At 39.0% G+C, this 23576-nt stretch overlaps 1 protein-coding gene across 2 annotated transcripts in view; it reads right to left on the reverse strand.

The window, feature by feature from the left end:
- LOC129811391 (gamma-2-syntrophin-like) overlaps positions 1-23576 on the reverse strand; it is a 95933-nt gene that overhangs the window by 44407 nt on the left and 27950 nt on the right. For both annotated transcript variants that reach the window (XM_055862659.1, XM_055862660.1), the window contains 3 exons: positions 19230-19357; positions 6863-6992; positions 3538-3576 (listed from right to left, as the gene is read on the reverse strand). In XM_055862659.1, the coding sequence (XP_055718634.1) occupies positions 3538-3576; positions 6863-6992; positions 19230-19357 (297 nt within the window). The remainder of the gene's footprint in view (positions 1-3537; positions 3577-6862; positions 6993-19229; positions 19358-23576) is intronic.

Consider the following 23576-nt stretch of genomic DNA (forward strand, 5'->3'; position numbering starts at 1 on the left):
TAGATGTAGATAGTTATAGTTGTAGATAGTTGTAGATGTAGATAGTTGTAGATGTAGAAAGTTATACATGTAGATAGTTATAGATGTAGGTAGTTGTAGATGTAGATAATTAGATGTAGATAGTTGTAGATGTAGATAGTTATAGATAGTTGTAGTTATAGATCGTTGTAGATGTAAATAGTTATAGATGTAGATAGTTATAGATGTAGATATAGATGTAGATAGTTATAGTTGTAGATAGTTGTAGATGTAGATGGTTATAGATGTAGATAGTTATAGATGTAGATAGTTGTAGATGTAGATAATTAGATGTAGATAGTTGTAGTTATAGATCGTTGTAGATGTAGATAGTTATACATGTAAATAGTTATAGATGTAGATAGTTATAGATGTAGATAGTTGTAGTTATAGATCGTTGTAGATGTAAATAGTTGTAGATGTAAATAGTTATAGATGTAGATAGTTATACATGTAGATATAGATGTAGATAGTTATAGTTGTAGATAGTTATAGATGTAGATAGTTGTAGATAGTTGTAGATGAAGATAGTTATACATGTAGATAGTTGTAGATGCAGATAGTTATAGATGTAGATAGTTGTAGATGTAGATAGTTGTAGTTATAGATAGTTATAGATGTAGATAGTTGTAGTTATAGATAGTTGTAGATGTAGATAGTTATAGATGAAGATAGTTATAGATGTAGATAGTTATAGATGTAGAAAGTTATAGATGTAGATAGTTGTAGATGTAGATAGTTATAGATGCAGATAGTTATAGATGCAGATAGTTATAGATGTAGATAGTTATAGATGTAGATAGTTGTAGATGTAGATAATTATAAATGTAGATAGCAATAGATGTAGATAGTTATACATGTAGATAGTTATAGATGTAGATAGTTGTAGTTATAGATAGTTGTAGATGTAGATAGTTGTAGATGTAGATAGTTATACATGTAGATAGTTATAGATGTAGATAGTTGCAGATGTAAATAATTCGATTTAGATAGTTGTAGTTATAGATAGTTGTAGATGTAGATAATTATAGATGTAGATAGTTATAGATGTAGATAGTTGTAGTTATAGATAGTTGTAGTTATAGATAGTTGTAGATGTAGATAGTTATAGTTGTAGATAGTTATAGATGTAGATAGTTATAGATGTAGATAGTTGTAGTTATTGATGTAGATACTTGTAGTTATTGATGTAGATAGTTGTAACTATTGATGTAGATAGTTGTAGATGTAGATAGTTGTAGATGTAGATAGTTATAGATGTAGATAGTTATAGATGTAGATAGTTATAGATGTAGATAGTTATAGATGTAGATAGTTATAGATGTAGATAGTTATAGATGTAGATAGTTGTAGATGTAGATAGTTGTAGATGTAGATAGCTGTAGATGTAGATAGTTGTAGATGTAGATAGTTGTAGATGTAGATAGTTGTAGATGTAGATAGTTGTAGATGTAGATAGTTGTAGATGTAGATAGTTATAGATGTAGAACGTTATAGATGTAGATAGTTGTAGATGTAGATAGTTGTAGATGTAGATAGTTATAGATAGTTGTAGATGTAGATAGTTATAGATGTAGAAAGTTATAGATGTAGATAGTTGTAGATGTAGATAGTTGTAGATGTAGATAGTTATAGATAGTTGTAGATGTAGATAGTTATAGATGTAGAAAGTTATAGATGTAGATAGTTGTAGATGTAGATAGTTATAGATAGTTGTAGATGTAGATAGTTATAGATGTAGAAAGTTATAGATGTAGATAGTTGTAGATGTAGATAGTTGTAGATGTAGATAGTTATAGATAGTTGTAGATGTAGATAGTTATAAATGTAGAAAGTTATAGATGTAGATAGTTGTAGATGTAGATAGTTGTAGATGTAGATAGTTATACATGTAGATAGTTGTAGATGTAGATAATTAGATGTAGATAGTTGTAGTTATAGATCGTTGTAGATGTAAATAGTTATAGATGTAGATAGTTAAAGATGTAGATAGGTATAGATGTAGAAAGTTATAGATGTAGATAGTTATAGATGTAGATATTTATAGATGTAGATAGTTATAGATGTAGATGTAGATAGTTGTAGTTATAGATAGTTGTAGATGTAGATAGTTATAGATGTAGATAGTTGTAGATAATTAGATGTAGATAGTTGTAGTTATAGATCGTTGTAGATGTAAATAGTTATAGATGTAGATAGTTATAGATGTAGATATAGATGTAGATAGTTATAGATGTAGATAGTTGTAGTTATAGATAGTTATACATGTAGATAGTTGTAGATGTAGATAATTAGATGTAGATAGTTGTAGTTATAGATCGTTGTAGATGTAGATAGTTATACATGTAGATAGTTATAGATGTAGATAGTTGTAGATGTAGATAATTAGATGTAGATAGTTGTAGATGTAGATAGTTATAGATAGTTGTAGTTATAGATCGTTGTAGATGTAAATAGTTATAGATGTAGATAGTTATAGATGTAGATATAGATGTAGATAGTTATAGTTGTAGATAGTTGTAGATGTAGATAGTTGTAGATGTAGATAGTTATACATGTAGATAGTTATAGATGTAGGTAGTTGTAGATGTAGATAATTAGATGTAGATAGTTGTAGATGTAGATAGTTATAGATAGTTGTAGTTATAGATCGTTGTAGATGTAAATAGTTATAGATGTAGATAGTTATAGATGTAGATATAGATGTAGATAGTTATAGTTGTAGATAGTTGTAGATGTAGATGGTTATAGATGTAGATAGTTATAGATGTAGATAGTTGTAGATGTAGATAATTAGATGTAGATAGTTGTAGTTATAGATCGTTGTAGATGTAGATAGTTATACATGTAAATAGTTATAGATGTAGATAGTTATAGATGTAGATAGTTGTAGTTATAGATCGTTGTAGATGTAAATAGTTGTAGATGTAAATAGTTATAGATGTAGATAGTTATACATGTAGATATAGATGTAGATAGTTATAGTTGTAGATAGTTATAGATGTAGATAGTTGTAGATAGTTGTAGATGAAGATAGTTATACATGTAGATAGTTGTAGATGCAGATAGTTATAGATGTAGATAGTTGTAGATGTAGATAGTTGTAGATGTAGATAGTTATAGATGAAGATAGTTATAGATGTAGATAGTTATAGATGTAGATAGTTGTAGTTATTGATGTAGATAGTTGTAGATGTAGATAGTTATTGATGTAGATAGTTATAGATGTAGATAGTTATAGATGAAGATAGTTATAGATGTAGATAGTTATAGATGTAGATAGTTGTAGTTATTGATGTAGATAGTTATAGATGTAGATAGTTATAGATGTAGATAGTTGTAGTTATTGATGTAGATAGTTATAGATGTAGATAGTTGTAGATGTAGATAGTTGTAGTTATTGATGTAGATAGTTATAGATGTAGATAGTTGTAGATGTAGATAGTTATAGATGTAGATAGTTATAGCTGTAGATAGTTATAGATGTAGATTGTTATAGCGCCTTGCATGAGAACATACCTGATCATCCGGAGAGCAATATCTGTTAATCATTTTCATCTGTAAGAGGTGAAAACAATAAAGAAAAACATGTAATACATTATAAACCAGCTCTAATACATTACTGTCACATGGTCAAACCAGCTCTAATACATTACTGTCACATGGTCAAACCAGCTCTAATACATTACTGTCACATGGTCAAACCAGCTCTAATACATTACTGTCACATGGTCAAACCAGCTCTAATACATTACTGTCACATGGTCAAACCAGCTCTAATACATTTCTGTCACATGGTCAAACCAGCTCTAATACATTACTGTCACATGGTCAAACCATCTCTAATACATTACTGTCACATGGTCAAACCATCTCTAATACATTACTGTCACATGGTCAAACCAGCTTTAATACATTACTGTCACATGGTCAAACCAGCTCTAATACATTACTGTCACATGGTCAAACCAGCTCTAATACATTACTGTCACATGGTCAACCCATCTCTAATACATTACTGTCACATGATCAAACCAGCTGTAATACATTACTGTCACATGGTCACACCAGCTGTAATGTAATTACTGTCCCATGATCAAACCAACAACTAACATCCTATTAAGGAAGCTGAAAGTCAGCTGCTATATCATATGAAGTCTCAATTGATGAACATGTCAGGGCCCAGAGGATGTCACAGTCTATTTATAGGTTGTTGGTCACCACAATAAAAGCCAAAAGAGTTCTGCTCCCCAAGCTCCTCTCACAATCACATCCTGATTGGACGTTTAGCAATCAGACTCCTTATCCATAATTAGGTGACGCACGGCTGAATTAAAAAAATAAAAAATAAAAAAACCCAGCTGTGTGGTTGTGCAGCTCAGAGCAGCGTGGATGGATCTTTAGAGAGGCAGGCAGATAGATCATCAGTGTGCTAATCAAAAGGAGATCGTGAAAATGAGATAGCTAAACACTAGCGAGCATGTGAGTATTAAATGATGGATTAACTACAAGGCAGTAATTCATTATGCCCATGAATACCTCTTTCTAGAAGAGAGGGAGCGGATCATTATGATAGTAATGATATAGGAATAGGAGGATTTAAATATTCGAATGCCACTAGGAGCTCGGCACAAATCTTCTGTTGTGAGTAACTTGTGTGCGTCTCAAGGTAGTATTTGGCCTTTGGGAAATTCTACCACGACAGCTCCCAGCGTGGCAGGCACCCGCACCTCTCCAAAACCTGTATATGTACAGTGCCTTCACTTGTTGTGTATCAGCCTGAATTTCAAATAGATTACATTTAGATGTTGTGTCACTGGTCTTCACACAATACCACATAATGTTAAAGTGGAATTATATATATATTTTTAACATTTTTACAAATTATTTAAAAATTTAAAGTTGAAATGTCTTGAGTCAATAAATATTCAACACCTTTGTTATGGCAACGCCTAAATAAGTTTGTTATGGCAACGCCTAAATAAGTTTGTTATGGCTAGCCTAAATAAGTTTGTTATGGCAACGCCTAAATAAGTTTGTTATGGCTAGCCTAAATAAGTTTGTTATGGCAACACCTAAATAACTTTGTTATGGCTAGCCTAAATAAGTTTGTTATGGCTAGCCTAAAAATAATTGCTTAAAAAGTCATATAATAAGTTGCATGGACTTGATTTTTGAATGACTACCTCATCTCTGTACCCCACACATACAATTATCTGTAAGATTCCTCAGTTGAGCAGTGAATTTCAAACAAAGATTCAACCACAAAGACCAGGGAGGTTTTCCAATGCCTCGCAAAGGGCACCAATTGGTAGAATGGTAACACATTTAAAAAAGTAGACACCGAATACGCATTTGAGCATGGTGAAGTTATTAATTACACTTTGGATGGTGTATCACCCAGTCACTACAAAGATACAGGCGTCCTTCCTGACTCAGTTGCCGGAGAGGAAGGAAACCGCTCAGGGATTTCACCATGAGACCAATGGTGACTTTAAAACAGTTACAGATGTTTAATGGCTGTGATAGGAGAAACCTGAGGATGGATCAACAACATTGTAGTTACTCCACAATACTAACCTAATTGACAAAGTGAAAAGAAGGAAGCCTGTACAGAATATTCCAAAACATGCATCCTGTTTGCAACAAGGCACTAAAGTAATACTGCTTTTTGTCCTGAATACAACGTGCTATGTTTCAGTCTGCTTTCCACCAGACACTGGGAGATGAATACACCTTTCAGCAGGACAATAACCTAAAACACAAGGTCAAATATACACTGGAGTTGCTTCCCAAGAAGACATTGAATGTTCCTGAGTAGCCTAGTTACAGTTTTGACTTAAATTGGCTTGAAAACGTATGGAAAGACTTGAAAATGGCTGTCTAGCATGAAATAATAATGTGCAAATATTGTACAATCCAGGTGTGCAAAGCTGTTAGAGAATTACCCAGAAAGACTCACACCTGTATTCGCTGCCAAAGGTGATTCTAACATGTATTGACTCATGGGAGTGAATACTTATGTAAATGAGATATTTCTGTATTTCATTTTCAATACATTTGCAAACATATCTAAAAACATGTTTTCACATTGTCATTATGGGATATTAGATTGGTGAGAGAAAAAAAATGATATTTAATAAATTTTGAATTCAGGCTGTAACACAACAAAATGTGGAATAAGTCGCGGGGTATGAATACTTTCTATACGTAGGTAGGTAGGTAGGTAGGTAGGTAGGTAGGTAGGTAGGTAGGGCGGTAGGTAGGTAGGGCGGTAGGTAGTTAGGTAGGTAGGTAGGTAGGTAGGTAGGTAGGTAGGTACGTAGGTAGGTAGGTAGGTAGGTAGGTAGGTAGGTAGGTAGGTGTGTAGGTAGGTGTGTAGGTAGGTAGGTAGTGTATGTGTGTAGGTAGGTAGGTAGGTAGGTAGGTAGGTAGGTAGGTAGGTAGGTAGGTAGGTAGGTAGGTGTGTAGGTAGGTAGGTAGGTAGGTAGGTAGGTAGGTAGGTAGGTAGGTAGGTACAGTAGGTAGGTACAGTAGGTAGGTACAGTAGGTAGGTAGGTAGGTAGGTAGGTAGGTAGGTAGGTAGGTAGGTATGTGTGTGTGTAGGTAGGTAGGTAGGTAGGTAGGTAGGTAGGTAGGTAGGTACAGTAGGTAGGTAGGTAGGTAGGTAGGCAGGTAGGTAGGTAGTGTATGTATGTACGTATGTCTTTCAGCGGTGTTGGGTTAAAAGCGGACGTCACATTTCGGTAGGATTTTGTGTGCAATTGTCCAAAATAGTAATATTAATCCTATCAATTAAAACTGTGTTTAAAAAAAAATGTACCTGTTAATACTGTAGACTTACATTCTCCATTGTCAAATCACTGATATTGGTTGATATTGCTTGAAGCCAGTCAGTGCTTTCTGCTGCAGTGCAAAATTGTAGAATATTGGTGCTCGTTCCATCTAAGGCACAGACTTCAAAGCTGTTCGACCTGGAGGGGTATGAACGCTCAGGTTATAGAAGTACAGTAGGTTGAAAGCACTGCTTGAACTAATGTGGTCAGAGGGGAAAATCTATGACCAAGCTGTTCTTTCATTGAAGTTAGGTCAGGCAGTGTTACGGTGCAAATTAACAATACAGTTCCACTGTATTCACTAACCATAGTACCTCTTGAACAGATTTCACATTCTGTAGCATTAGTCTTTATTTTGACTGATCTCTACAACGTACTCCATACATTCTGTAGTGTTAGTCTTTATTTTGACTGATCTCTACAACGTACTCCATACATTCTGTAGTGTTAGTCTTTATTTTGACTGATCTCTACAACGTACTCCATACATTCTGTAGTGTTAGTCTTTATTTTGACTGATCTCTACAACGTACTCCATACATTCTGTAGTGTTAGTCTTTATTTTGACTGATCTCTACAACGTACTCCATACATTCTGTAGTGTTAGTCTTTATTTTGACTGATCTCTACAACGTACTCCACACATTCTGTAGCATTAGTCTTTATTTTGACTGATCTCTACAACGTACTCCATACATTCTGTAGTGTTAGTCTTTATTTTGACTGATCTCTACAACGTACTCCATACATTCTGTAGTGTTAGTCTTTATTTTGACTGATCTCTACAACGTACTCCACACATTCTGTAGTGTTAGTCTTTATTTTGACTGATCTCTACAACGTACTCCATACATTCTGTAGTGTTAGTCTTTATTTTGACTGATCTCTACAACGTACTCCATACATTCTGTAGTGTTAGTCTTTATTTTGACTGATCTCTACAACGTACTCCATACATTCTGTAGTGTTAGTCTTTATTTTGACTGATCTCTACAACGTACTCCACACATTCTGTAGCATTAGTCTTTATTTTGACTGATCTCTACAACGTACTCCATACATTCTGTAGTGTTAGTCTTTATTTTGACTGATCTCTACAACGTACTCCATACATTCTGTAGTGTTAGTCTTTATTTTGACTGATCTCTACAAGTACTCCACACATTCTGTAGCATTAGTCTTTATTTTGACTGATCTCTACAACGTACTCCATACATTCTGTAGTGTTAGTCTTTATTTTGACTGATCTCTACAACGTACTCCACACATTCTGTAGCATTAGTCTTTATTTTGACTGATCTCTACAACGTACTCCATATTTTTTGTAGAGAATGAAGAGTATAGAGAAATAAAAAATAATTACTTTGAAATATAATTCTCAGATATTTGATCGCACATCATGTCCAGATGTCTCTATTGAGGCTTTAATCAAACGCAAGTGATATGTTTTATTTATTTACATTTTATGAAAAGTACATGACTATGACTATATGATTATGAATATATGAAAAGTACAGACTCAGTGCTTCAAAATGGTCGACATAAAATGTAGTTGAAGGAAACATGGGAAACGTATGGTGCTGGAAAAACTTAATAAGCTTGTTATCCCACATAAGGAAACAAGTTGGAGCAAAAAATGCCCTTTGAAAGATTTTCATGAGTTTGTTGCACTTCCTAGAGAGCTCTTCTGTGTTTACACCTTTTCCGCATAGTTTACACCCTCTTAAGCCTTAGCCCCACCCACACATGTAAACACGTGAGTCAGCATGGCATTGTTCTCCAGAGAGTATTCTCTCTACTAAAACACAGCTAAAGTCAGAGCAACAATGTTTTCGAGAGCTCTAGTAACACTTTTGCAGTTGTCCAAAGCTGTATCATTCCAAAAAATCTGTGGTAGCAAATATTATCGATATACTGACCAGGATCTCACGGCATGTCCAACCTCTTAATTATCTCAACCAATCATGACTAGCCAGGAAGGATCCTTTCTTTCTCCCTGTATACTGTAGCTCAGTGCTTTTTCCTTGGCTAAACTAGGCTCATAATTCAACATTTTTATTCATATTTATAAATCACATACTAGTTTGTAATTAAGACGCATTAAAGTTTAAGAAGGCATTTCTGAAGAATGTATATATTTACAGCCCAACAGTGAAGTAGGAACTGGCATCAAATGCCTCATATCCTGTAACCGGTCACATATGTAATTGCTACAGCACACCCAAATTACTTCAGGAGCAAGTTAAAAAAACAGAACACCAAGACAATTACAAATGAAGGTTACATGATCTTTTATTGCATGTCACAGATAATGACACTGCCACTGTAAAATGGCGTACAGATGTACGGAATAGCTTTCATCGCGTATATTTAATGTGATGCTTTTTGACATATCATTTTTGTGCATTTGAAATATGCTCAAGATAAATTAGACTTAGAGACAGCTGTCCAAAGTATTCAATAGAAATAGCATTGAACATGACAACGAAGCCAAATCAGTTTTTCTCTGATGGTTAGGCAATCACATTTATCACTTAGATCTTATAAAAGTGTCAAATGTTAATCAAATCCTCTAAAGGCTGGGATGAAGTGTTGGACACCAAGCAGTGCTCATGTTCTGTAGGAGAATGTTGAGAAACATGAGAATGTTCTGTAGGAGAATGTTGAGAAACATGAGGAGAATGTTCTGAAGGAGAATGTTGAGAAACATGAGAATGTTCTGTAGGAGAATGTTGAGAAACATGAGGAGAATGTTCTGAAGGAGAATGTTGAGAAACATGAGAATGTTCTGAAGGAGAATGTTGAGAAACATGAGAATGTTCTGTAGGAGAATGTTGAGAAACATGAGGAGAATGTTCTGAAGGAGAATGTTGAGAAACATGAGAATGTTCTGTAGGAGAATGTTGAGAAACATGGAGAATGTTCTGTAGGAGAATGTTGAGAAACATGAGGATAATGTTCTGAAGGAGAATGTTGAGAAACATGTGGAGAATGTTCTGAAGGAGAATATTGAGAAACATGAGGATAATGTTCTGAAGGAGAATGTTGAGAAACATGAGGATAATGTTCTGAAGGAGAATGTTGAGAAACATGAGAATGTTCTGTAGGAGAATATTGAGAAACATGAGAATGTTCTGTAGAAGAATGTTGAGAAACATGAGGAGAATGTTCTGTAGGAGAATGTTGAGAAACAGGAGAATGTTCTGTAGGAGAATGTTGAGAAAGATGAGGAGAATGAAGAGCATGATGAAAGCACTGCAATCAACGTTTGAAATAACCAGAGCTTGTACCCACTCTCCCTGCCACTCAGACAAATCCGGGTTACAATGTTACAAATTAGAAAGGGCTGGCTCTTACTCAATCTTTTAGGGAACCTTGATTCTTCGGTTGAAATGGCCCATAAAACTCTACAATGCATGTGTCAATGGGCTTGTTATAATTCTTTGTTCCACTGAGTGGTGGTGACCCATTGGTGAGCCAGGCAGGGTGCACAGATAAATCCCCATGTTTAAAATCCCACTGGAAACAAATAGTGAGAATATACATCAAGAGAGTGATTATGATATTCCACATAGCCCTTTCGAGATAATATTATTTCAAGGAATGCAAGCTCAGTGATGGATACAGTATAGCTATACCCTGCCTGCTTGACCCGTTTCTGAGATTGCCTGGAGAGTGGAATGTTCTGCTTCAACTATCAGCACACTGCAGCATGGTCCCTCTAAAGCCCAGACTGTCTCTGTGAGTGACAGAGCACAATACAAATTCCATTAGTCCACAGTGTTCCATTCTTGTTGAGAATTGAGGAGTACACTGAGGAAAAAGGACAGCAAGGGGGGGGGGAGGGGGGTTGAGGGTACAGGATGAAATAAGAGCTCAGTAATGGATAGGTTAATCCAAAAGATGGTCACCCAGGGGAAGAATTGTCTGGAATAAACTGGCAGCTCCAAGACGTACTGCAGGAGTCTGTTAGTCATAGCCACATGTCCTGAGGTGGAACAAATAGGGCTCTTGGTTGACTGGTGTCAGCCATCATTGTAAATAAGAATTTGTTCTTAACCGACTTGCCTAGTTAAATAAAGGTTAAATAAAATTTAAATAAACTAGTCATAGAGAGTATATTGATATAATATAAAACCTAGTGGACACTCAGGATAACAGTTGCCAGGAAAATGCAGTGAAATCCAAGAGGAAGAAGATGGAGACCTGTGATACCAATCCAGGAAGAAGGAGGATAGCTGTGAGACTAATCCAAGAAGAAGAAGAAGGATAGCTGTGAGACTAATCCAAGAAGAAGAAGAAGGATAGCTGTGAGACTAATCCAAGAAGAAGAAGGATGCTGTGATACTAATCCAAGAAGAAGAAGAGGGATAGCTGTGAGACTAATCCAAGAAGAAGAAGGATGCTGTGAGACTAATCCAAGAAGAAGAAGGATGCTGTGATACTAATCCAAGAAGAAGAAGGATGCTGTGATACTAATCCAAGAAGAAGAAGGATGCTGTGATACTAATCCAAGAAGAAGGAGGTTAGCTGTGATACTAATCCAAGAAGAAGAAGAGGGATAGCTGTGAGACTAATCCAAGAAGAAGAAGAGGGATAGCTGTGATACTAATCCAAGAAGAAGAAGAGGGATAGCTGAGATACTAATCCAAGAAGAAGAAGAGGGATAGCTGTGAGACTAATCCAAGAAGAAGAAGAGGGATAGCTGTGATACTAATCCAAGAAGAAGAAGAGGGATAGCTGTGATACTAATCCAAGAGGAAGAAGAGGGATAGATGTGATACTAATCCAAGAGGAAGAAGAGGGATAGCTGTGGTACTAATCCAAGAAGGATAGATGTGATACTAATCCAAGAAGAAGAAGAGGGATAGATGTGATACTAATCCAAGAAGAAGAAGAAGGATAGCTGTGATACTAATCCAAGAAGAAGAAGGATGCTGTGATACTAATCCAAGAAGAAGAAGAGGGATAGCTATGATACTAATCCAAGAAGGATAGCTGTGGTACTAATCCAAGAAGAAGAAGAGGGATAGATGTGATACTAATCCAAGAAGAAGAAGAAGGATAGCTGTGATACTAATCCAAGAAGAAGAAGAGGGATAGCTGTGATACTAATCCAAGAAGAAGAAGAGGGATAGCTATGATACTAATCCAAGAAGGATAGCTGTGGTACTAATCCAAGAAGAAGAAGAGGGATAGATGTGATACTAATCCAAGAAGAAGAAGAAGGATAGCTGTGATACTAATCCAAGAAGAAGAAGGATGCTGTGATACTAATCCAAGAAGAAGAAGGGGGATAGCTGTGATACTAATCCAAGAAGAAGAAGAAGGATAGCTGTGATACTAATCCAAGAAGAAGAAGAGGGATAGCTGTGATACTAATCCAAGAAGAAGAAGAAGGATAGCTGTGATACTAATCCAAGAAGAAGAAGAGGGATAGCTGTGAGACTAATCCAAGAAGAAGAAGAGGGATAGCTGTGATACTAATCCAAGAAGAAGAAGAGGGATAGCTGTGAGACTAATCCAAGAAGAAGAAGAGGGATAGCTGTGATACTAATCCAAGAAGAAGAAGAGGGATAGCTGTGATACTAATCCAAGAAGAAGAAGGATGCTGTGATACTAATCCAAGAAGAAGAAGAAGGATAGCTGTGAGACTAATCCAAGAAGAAGAAGAGGGATAGCTGTGATACTAATCTAAGAGGAAGAAGGGGGATAGCTGTGAGACTAATCCAAGAAGAAGAAGGATGCTGTGATACTAATCCAAGAAGAAGAAGAGGGATAGCTGTGATACTAATCCAAGAGGAAGAAGGGGGATAGCTGTGATACTAATCCAAGAAGAAGAAGAGGGATAGCTATAATACTAATCCAAGAGGAAGAAGGGGGATAGCTGTGATACTAATCTAAGAGGAAGAAGGGGGATAGCTGTGAGACTAATCCAAGAAGAAGAAGAGGGATAGCTGTGATACTAATCCAAGAGGAAGAAGGGGGATAGCTGTGAGACTAATCCAAGAAGAAGAAGAGGGATAGCTATAATACTAATCCAAGAGGAAGAAGGGGGATAGCTGTGATACTAATCCAAGAAGAAGAAGAGGGATAGCTGTGAGACTAATCCAAGAAGAAGAAGAGGGATAGCTGTGAGACTAATCCAAGAAGAAGAAGGATGCTGTGATACTAATCCAAGAAGAAGAAGAGGGATAGCTGTGAGACTAATCCAAGAAGAAGAAGAGGGATAGCTGTGATACTAATCCAAGAAGAGGGATAGCTGTGATACTAATCCAAGAAGAAGAAGAGGGATAGCTGTGATACTAATCCAAGAAGAAGAAGAGGGATAGCTGTGAGACTAATCCAAGAAGAAGAAGAGGGATAGCTGTGAGACTAATCCAAGAAGAAGAAGGATGCTGTGATACTAATCCAAGAAGAAGAAGGATGCTGTGATACTAATCCAAGAAGAAGAAGGGGGATAGCTGTGATACTAATCTAAGAAGAAGAAGAAGGATAGCTGTGATACTAATCCAAGAAGAAGAAGGAGGTTAGCTGTGAGACTAATCCAAGAAGAAGAGGGATAGCTGAGATACTAATCCAAGAAGAAGAAGAAGGAGGTTAGCTGTGATACCAATCTAAGAAGAAGAAGAGGGATAGCTGTGATACTAATCCAAGAAGAAGAAGGAGGTTAGCTGTGAGACTAATCCAAGAAGAAGAGGGATAGCTGAGATACTAATCCAAGAAGAAGAAGAAGGAGGTTAGCTGTGATACCAATCTAAGAAGAAGAAGAGGGATAGCTGTGATACTAATCCAAGAAGAAGAAGAGGGATAGCTGTGATACTAATCCAAGAAGAAGAAGAGGGATAGCTGTGATACTAATCCAAGAAGAAGAAGAGGGATAGCTGTGATACTAATCCAAGAAGAAGAAGGAGGATAGCTGTGGTACTAATCCAAGAAGAGGGATAGCTGTGATACTAATCCAAGAAGAAGAAGAGGGATAGCTGTGATACTAATCCAAGAAGAAGAAGAAGAGGGATAGATGTGATACTAATCCAAGAAGAAGAAGGAGGATAGCTGTGGTACTAATCCAAGAAGAAGAAGAGGGATAGCTGTGGTACTAATCCAAGAAGAAGAAGAAGAGGGATAGCTGTGATACTAATCCAAGAAGAAGAAGGAGGATAGCTGTGGTACTAATCTAAGAAGAAGAAGAGGGATAGCTGTGATACTAATCCAAGAAGAAGAAGGAGGATAGCTGTGGTACTAATCCAAGAAGAAGAAGAAGGAGGATAGCTGTGATACTAATCTAAGAAGAAGAAGGAGGATAGCTGTGGTACTAATCCAAGAAGAGGGATAGCTGTGATACTAATCCAAGAAGAAGAAGAGGGATAGCTGTGATACTAATCCAAGAAGAAGAAGAAGAGGGATAGATGTGATACTAATCCAAGAAGAAGAAGAAGGATAGCTGAGATACTAATCCAAGAAGAAGAAGAGGGATAGCTGTGATACTAATCCAAGAAGAAGAAGAGGGATAGCTGTGATACTAATCCAAGAAGAAGAAGAGGGATAGCTGTGATACTAATCCAAGAAGAAGAAGAAGGATAGCTGTGATACTAATCCAAGAAGAAGAAGAGGGATAGCTGTGATACTAATCCAAGAAGAAGAAGAGGGATAGCTGTGAGACTAATCCAAGAAGAAGAAGAGGGATAGCTGTGAGACTAATCCAAGAAGAAGAAGGAGGTTAGCTGTGATACTAATCCAAGAAGAAGAAGAGGGATAGCTGTGAGACTAATCCAAGAAGAAGAAGAGGGATAGCTGTGATACTAATCTAAGAAGAAGAAGAAGGATAGCTGTGAGACTAATCCAAGAAGAAGAAGAGGGATAGCTGAGATACTAATCCAAGAAGAAGAAGAAGAGGGATAGCTGTGAGACTAATCCAAGAAGAAGAGGGATAGCTGTGATACTAATCTAAGAAGAAGAAGAGGGATAGATGTGATACTGATCCAAGAGGAAGCTGTCATATTACAGTACATTGTACACTCTTCGAAAACGTTTTTGTCAGCAGTCCCCATAGGAGAAAACCCTGTTTGGTTGAACCCTTTATGGTGTCGATAGGAACCCTTTTGGTTCCAGGTAGAACACTTACCAAAAGGGTTCTACCTGGAACCAAAAGGGGTTCTACCTGGAACCAGAAGGGGTTCTTCAAAACCGTGCTCCTATAGAGAGAACCCTTATAGGTTCTATATATCACATTTTCGTCTAAGAGTGTATGTCCAGGAACAGCAGAGTGTGGATAATATGTTTACTAGTCATGGAGATAGAAATAGAACCACGCCGTAGGGCACTCAACTTCAGCATCTGTAATGTGAGAGATCTGTTCTCAACTTCAGCATCTGTAATGTGAGAGATCTGTACTCAACTTCAGCATCTGTAATGTGAGAGATCTGTTCTCAACTTTAGCATCTGTAATGTGAGAGATCTGTACTCAACTTCAGCATCTGTAATGTGAGAGATCTGTACTCAACTTCAGCATCTTTAATGTGAGAGATCTGTACTCAACTTCAGCATCTGTAATGTGAGAGATCTGTACTCAACTTCAGCATCTGTAATGTGAGAGATCTGTACTCAACTTCAGCATCTGTAATGTGAGAGATCTGACCTCAACTTCAGCATCTGTAATGTGAGAGATCTGTACTCAACTTCAGCATCTGTAATGTCTTCACTATTATTCTAAAATGTAGAAAATAGTAAAAATAAAGAAAAAAACCTGAATGAGTAGGTCTGTCAACTTTTGACTGGTAATGTAGATTTTGGGGATAATGATGTATATGATGGGGATAATGACGTAGATGGTGGGGATAATGACGTAGATGGTGGGGATAATGACGTAGATGGTGGGGATAATGACGTAGATGGTGCACATAATGACGTAGATGGTGGGGATAATGACGTAGATGGTGGGCATAATGACGTAGATGGTGGGCATGATGACGTAGATGGTTGACATAATGATGTAGATGGTGTGGATAATGACGTAGATGGTGGGGATAATGACATAGGTGGTGGGCATAATGACATAGATGGTGGGCATAATGAAGTAGATGGTGGACATAATGACGTAGATGGTGGGGATAATGATGTAGATGGTGGGCACAAGTATGTAGATGGTGGGCATGATGACGTAGATGGTTGGGATAATGACGTAGATGGTGGGGATAATGACGTAGATGGTGGGGATAATGACGTAGATGGTGGGGATAATGACATAGATGGTGCACATAATGACGTAGATGGTGGGGATAATGACGTAGATGGTGGGCATAATGACGTAGATAGCGGGATAATGACGTAGATGGTGGGCATAATGATGTAGATGGTGGGCATAATGATGTAGCTGGTGGGGATAATGAAGTAGATGGTGGACATAATGATGTAGATGGTGGGCATAATGATGTAGCTGGTGGGGATAATGAAGTAGATGGTGGACATAATGATGTAGATGGTGGGGATAATGAAGTAGATGGTGGACATAATGATGTAGATGGTGGGGATAATGAAGTAGATGGTGGACATAATGATGTAGATGGTGGGCATAATGACGTAGATGGTGGGGATAATGACATAGCTGGTGGGGATAATGACGTAGATGGTGGGGATAATGATGTAGATGGTGGACATAATGACGTAGATAGCGGGGTAATATGTAGATGGTGGTCATAATGATGTAGATGGTGGGCATAATGACGTAGATGGTGGGGATAATGATGTAGATGGTGGGCATAATGACGTAGATGGTGGGGATAATGATGTAGATGGTGGACATAATGACGTAGCTGGTGGACATAATGACGTAGATGGTGGGGATAATGATGTAGATGGTGGGGATAATGATGTAGATGGTGGACATAATGACGTAGATGGTGGGGATAATGATGTAGATGGTGGGCATAATGACGTAGATGGTGGGGATAATGATGTAGATGGTGGACATAATGACGTAGCTGGTGGACATAATGACGTAGATGGTGGGGATAATGATGTAGATGGTGGGGATAATGATGTAGATGGTGGACATAATGACGTAGATAGCGGGGTAATATGTAGATGGTGGGCATAATGACGTAGATGGTGGGGATAATGATGTAGATGGTGGGGATAATGATGTAGATGGTGGGGATAATGATGTAGATGGTGGGCATAATGACGTAGATGGTGGGGATAATGATGTAGATGGTGGACATAATGACGTAGCTGGTGGACATAATGACGTAGATGGTGGGGATAATGACTTAGATGGTGGGGATAATGATGTAGCTGGTGGGCATAATGACGTAGATGGTGGGGATAATGATGTAGATGGTGGGCATAATGACGTAGATGGTGGGGATAATGATGTAGATGGTGGACATAATGACGTAGCTGGTGGACATAATGACGTAGATGGTGGGGATAATGACTTAGATGGTGGGGATAATGATGTAGATGGTGGGCATAATGATGTAGATGGTGGACATAATGATGTAGATGGTGGACATAATGACGTAGATGGTGGACAAAATGACGTAGATGGGGGGGATAATGATTTAGATGGTGGGGATAATGACGTAGATGATGGAGATAATGACGTAGATGGTGGGGATAATGACGTAGATGGTGGAGATAATGACGTAGATGGTGGGGATAATGACGTAGATTACGGAGATAATGGTGTAGATGGTGGGGATAATGACGTAGATGATGGAGATAATGACGTAGATGGTGGGGATAATGACGTATATGATGGAGATAATGACGTAGATGGTGGACATAATGACGTAGATGGGGGGGATAATGACGTAGATGGTGGTCATAATGGTGTAGATGGTGGGGATAATGATGTAGATGGTGGGGACAGTGATGTAGATGGTGGACATAATGACTTATGTGGTGGGGATAATGACGTGGATGGTGTGCATAATGAAGTAGATGGTGGGCATAACGATGTAGATGGTGTGGATAACAATGTAGATGGTGGGGATAATGACATAGATGGTGGGATAATGGCGTAGAAGGTGGTCATAATGACGTAGATGGTGTGGATAATGGCGTAGATGGTGGGGATAATGGCATATATGGTGGGGTATAATGACATAGATGGTGGGCATAATGACGTAGATGGTGGGGATAATGATGTAGATGGTGGGGATAGTGATGTAGATGGTGGGGATAATGACGTAGATGGTGGGGATAATGACGTAGATGGTGGGGATAATGATGTAGATGGTGGGGATAATGACGTAGATGGTGGAGATAACTATGTAGATGGTGGGGATAATGACGTAGATGGTGGACATAATGACAAAAATGGTGAGGATAATAACGTTATTAGTGGGGATAATGATGTAGAGAGAAAGAAAGATCTTGTTCACAGATGATTCATGTTTACATACACATCCTGGTAAAAACTTTATTCAAAGTTAGTTAGTGCCATGTTGTCAACTTCAATAACACTAATAAGGTCTCATCCTTAATTAGATAGAACTCATCAAATGGAATATCTTTAATCAAGAAATTGAGTGCATCAGCCTGTCTTGTGGTTATTATAAATCTTCCTATTAATATGCTGAAGCAGTTCCTTCATATATTATTTTTTGAGTGCCAGATAATTACTTCTTATAAAATATGTCCACTCAATATTGTCTTCATTAATTAAGCCTGAAAAGTGTGATTATGGGTGTCAATAATATTTTCAAAAACGTTTAAAGAGCACTTTCACTCTTTTCATATATGTTTTAGTTTTATTTAGAATTCACAGAATCAAGCACCATAATGCATCATTTGGTATCAGGTTGTGACTAACAGCGATAATATATTTGAGTTATAAGTAACAAAGATATGCATTGATTACTACTTTGTTTATTTCTCAAAGAACAGCTCCATTGGGGCTCTAGAGGACTGCCATATCTCTTACATCACTTCCTAGGTTCCTGCCTTTCTAGGGAGTTTTTCCTAGCCACAGTGCTTCTGCACCTGCATTGCTTGCTGTTTGGGGTTTTAGGCTGGGTTTCTGCATAGCACTTTGTGACATTGGCTGATGTAAAAAAAAAAAAGAAGGGCTTTATTGAATTTGATTGATTAACTAGCAAAAAAAAGGAAGGAAAATAACATTTGTTGGGATTTCCTGGATTCATTTGATGTCGTTTATATCTCTAGAAGAACCAATTCAGTGTGTTAAAGTTAAACCTTCCCATCATGCTTCATTGTCTGGGCCCTCCTGCAGCGCTGACCTTGCATGCATGGGGATAGATATTGGAGTGAACACCCTCCCACCTAAATGAAAAGTGCTTGTAAAACCAACAGCAGCGATGGGTGACTGTGCGCATCAGGGGTGAATTACATCACACAGAATTACCTTACCTTAATTTAGCCGTTACGGCTTTGTATCTGGAGACTCGGGCCATCAACAAGGGTAGGGACACTGCATCCAGCCAGCGCTTCTCGTACTTTGGTTCATTAGCCGAGGGTTTGGAGGGCGAGGATGGAGCCTACGTGAGTCAAATGAAGAAGGCAGTGAGGGTCTCCTCTCATTCACTGGCTAGGTCACTTTGATCATTGTGCATTCAAAGGGCATTCTAAAAACAACGTCTTACTTTCGGTCCATTTTGCACACAAAAGGATGATGTCCTTGTTTACTTACTGGATAAACTATTCATTATTAGTGATTAATGATCACTTATGGTAACATAGTGAGCACATATTTAACGTACAATGTCCTGGGATTTCACAATGGCATTTACCCATTTGCCAATCATAGTACCTGGCACATATTCCTGAACAAATAATTTGTTTTCTCTCTGACCTAAGGCTATAACCATTAATGGCTACTTTCCACAGCGAACGATTCTCCCTTGTTCAATTTATGTAGAGACGCTCAATAATTACACTCGACTATACTTTGAAAGTTGAGTGGTAGAGATGACAAGAAATGTAATACTATCTGCACGTCAACGCGGACCACAGGGACAAGGTCTCTGCTTACGCCTAGGATCGTGGGCAACAAAAGCTAAGCTGCCACGCTTGTCCTTCGTAGAATTCCCTCTTCTATAGCTTGTGATATTTCGGAGGCAAATTTTCTTTTTTTTACCAAAGTGTCATTATTTTAGAGGCATGTAAATTAATCCATAGGAAGACCTCCTGGGATGCTATGAAAGGAAAACAATGTCAATCATTTCAATGCTGACGGCACCTAGAAGAGATGACAAGCTTAGAGAATTATAAATCACCTGCAGGCATGAAAACAAGAATGCCAAAGGAAGGGGGGAAAACTGTCTGGGATAATCATTGTTTTTGTGTGTGAACTAAGCAATTACAGAGCAGCATTTTTCACCCAGCAGTTTCAGCTACATCCATCAGTTGCAAGGAGAACGAGGTCAAAAAGGCCACTCCGCCTGGGGTTTCAGTATCTAGTCTACATGGTGCACGGTTGTTGACTGCTATTATATCAGTGTACAGAAGAAACCAAACAAGAGAAAACATGTCATCTATGTCCTGCTTCCTCACTATGAAACACACCAGAGGATGCATAATTGAACACTCCTGATACTGTACAATCCAGTGATCCAACGTGACGTGAGCAGTTTGTTGTGGCTTCAAGGCAGCTTTTCCTATTACATGTTTTTCAACTCGGGAGAGTATATTTGTGTGTATGTGTGTGTGTGTGTGTGTGTGTGTGTGTGTGTGTGTGTGTGTGTGTGTGTGTGTGTGTGTGTGTGTGTGTGTGTGTGTGTGTGTGTGTGTGTGTGTGTTTGTGTGTGTGTGTGTTTGAGGAAACTGGCCAGCTAAGCGTGTTTGTCAGCCACCTGCCCTCCAACCTCAGAATTTACTGTAGAGAACCCAGTCAGCTGACCCATTGTGAGAACCCAGCCAGCTGACCCATTATGATAACCCAGCCAGCTGACCCATTATGATAACCCAGCCAGCTAACCCATTATGATAACCCAGCCAGCTGACCCATTATGATAACCCAGCCAGCTGACCCATTGTGATAACCCAGCCAGCTGACCCATTGTGATAACCCAGCCAGCTGACCCATTATGATAACCCAGTCAGCTGACCCATTGTGATAACCCAGCCAGCTGACCCATTATGATAACCCAGTCAGCTGACCCATTGTGATAACCCAGCCAGCTGACCCATTGTGATAACCTGATAACCCAGCCAGCTGACCCATTATGATAACCCAGCCAGCTGACCCATTGTGATAACCCAGCCAGCTGACCCATTGTGATAACCCAGCCAGCTAACCCATTGTGATAACCCAGCCAGCTGACCCATTGTGATAACCCAGCCAGCTGACCCATTGTGATAACCCAGCCAGCTGACCCATTATGATAACCCAGTCAGCTGACCCATTGTGATAACCCAGCCAGCTGACCCATTGTGATAACCCAGTCAGCTGACCCATTGTGATAACCCAGCCAGCTGACCCATTATGATAACCCAGTCAGCTGACCCATTGTGATAACCCAGCCAGCTGACCCATTATGATAACCCAGCCAGCTGACCCATTATGATAACCCAGCCAGCTGACCCATTGTGATAACCCAGTCAGCTGACCCATTATGATAACCCAGTCAGCTGACCCATTATGATAACCCAGCCAGCTGACCCATTGTGATAACCCAGCCAGCTGACCCATTGTGATAACCCAGTCAGCTGACCCATTGTGATAACCCAGTCAGCTGACCCATTATGATAACCCAGTCAGCTGACCCATTATGATAACCCAGCCAGCTGACCCATTGTGATAACCCAGTCAGCTGACCCATTATGATAACCCAGTCAGATGACCCATTATGATAACCCAGCCAGCTGACCCATTGTGATAACCCAGCCAGCTGACCCATTGTGATAACCTGATAACCCAGCCAGCTGACCCATTATGATAACCCAGCCAGCTGACCCATTATGATAACCCAGCCAGCTGACCCACTATGATAACCCAGCCAGCTGACCCATTATGATAACCCAGCCAGCTGACCCATTGTGATAACCCAGCCTGCTAACCCATTGTGATAACCCAGCCAGCTAACCCATTGTGATAACCCAGCCAGCTGACCCATTGTGATAACCCAGCCAGCTGACCCATTGTGATAACCCAGCCAGCTGACCCATTATGATAACCCAGCCAGCTGACCCATTATGATAACCCAGCCAGCTGACCCACTATGATAACCCAGCCAGCTGACCCATTATGATAACCAAGCCAGCTGACCCATTGTGATAACCCAGCCTGCTAACCCATTGTGATAACCCAGCCAGCTAACCCATTGTGATAACCCAGCCAGCTGACCCATTGTGATAACCCAGCCAGCTGACCCATTGTGATAACCCAGCCAGCTGACCCATTGTGATAACCTGATAACCCAGCCAGCTGACCCATTGTGATAACCCAGCCAGCTGACCCATTGTGATAACCCAGCCAGCTAACCCATTATGATAACCCAGCCAGCTAACCCATTGTGATAACCCAGCCAGCTAACCCATTGTGAGAACCCAGCCAGCTAACCCATTATGAGAACCCAGCCAGCTGACCCATTATGATAACCCAGTCAGCTGACCCATTATGATAACCCAGTCAGCTGACCCATTATGATAACCCAGCCAGCTGACCCATTATGATAACCCAGTCAGCTGACCCATTATGATAACCCAGTCAGCTGACCCATTATGATAACCCAGTCAGCTGACCCATTGTGATAACCCAGTCAGCTGACCCATTATGATAACCCAGTCAGCTGACCCATTGTGATAACCCAGCCAGCTAACCCATTATGATAACCCAGCCAGCTGACCCATTGTGTCACATTAAGTCAAACCTGACTTATTTATGCGTAGGTAACCATGTGTCCGAGTATATTATCCCACAGGTGAAATAAGTTTGGGAATACAGTGATAATGCAGTCCACAGAGCTCAGTGCTCCAGGATTGTCTAGCTGTTACGGAAGATAACCACAGACTGAACAGATGCTGGGCTAAATCTCCTTCTAAAATCCAGCCTGCTCATGCCAAATATTTAATGTTCAAAGACTATCAGGGAATGAAGTATTTTTGTGAATTGAATCAGCTCGCACTCGTTGATATTTTTTTTCAAAGTATGTTCAGTCAGGCATCCATAATGCGGTTAACAAAACGTGAATATGTAGCTGGCCTTTATAAGAATGTTCATTTGCATGGAATGAAATGTGTATGCTGGCAAAAGACTGTGTTTTAGGGCATTCAGATCACTGTGATGTAGGATGGTAAATCAGGCTCAATCTATCTGCAAGACAAGGATTTGGCAAAGCAATGCTGCATTTCCCTTAGATAATGATTTACATGTACTGTGTATATTTACATAAAGATATTTAAGCAGCTAAATCTTTGTGTATAATGTACCAACAGTCTCGGGTTTCAATACTACGCTCAGGTTCCACCTACTAGCAGATGTTATTGCTGGCAGGCACACCCTGATCTGTTTCACCTGTCTTGTGCATGTCTCCATCCCCCCCCCCCCCCCCCCCCCACCCCACCCACCCACACCAGGGGTCTCCTATTTCTCCCCATTATCCCCTGTGTATTTATACCTGCGTTTTCTGTTTGTCTGTTGCCAGTTCGTCTTGTTTTGTCAGGTTTTACCAGCGTGTTTCCTGTTTTCTCCTGTTCTCAAGGTTTGTTTTCTAGTCTTCTTGGTTTTGACCTTTCTGCCTGTCCTGACCCTGAGCC

The sequence above is a fragment of the Salvelinus fontinalis genome, chromosome 15 (genome assembly GCF_029448725.1).
Source record: "Salvelinus fontinalis isolate EN_2023a chromosome 15, ASM2944872v1, whole genome shotgun sequence".
NCBI lineage: Eukaryota > Metazoa > Chordata > Actinopteri > Salmoniformes > Salmonidae > Salvelinus > Salvelinus fontinalis.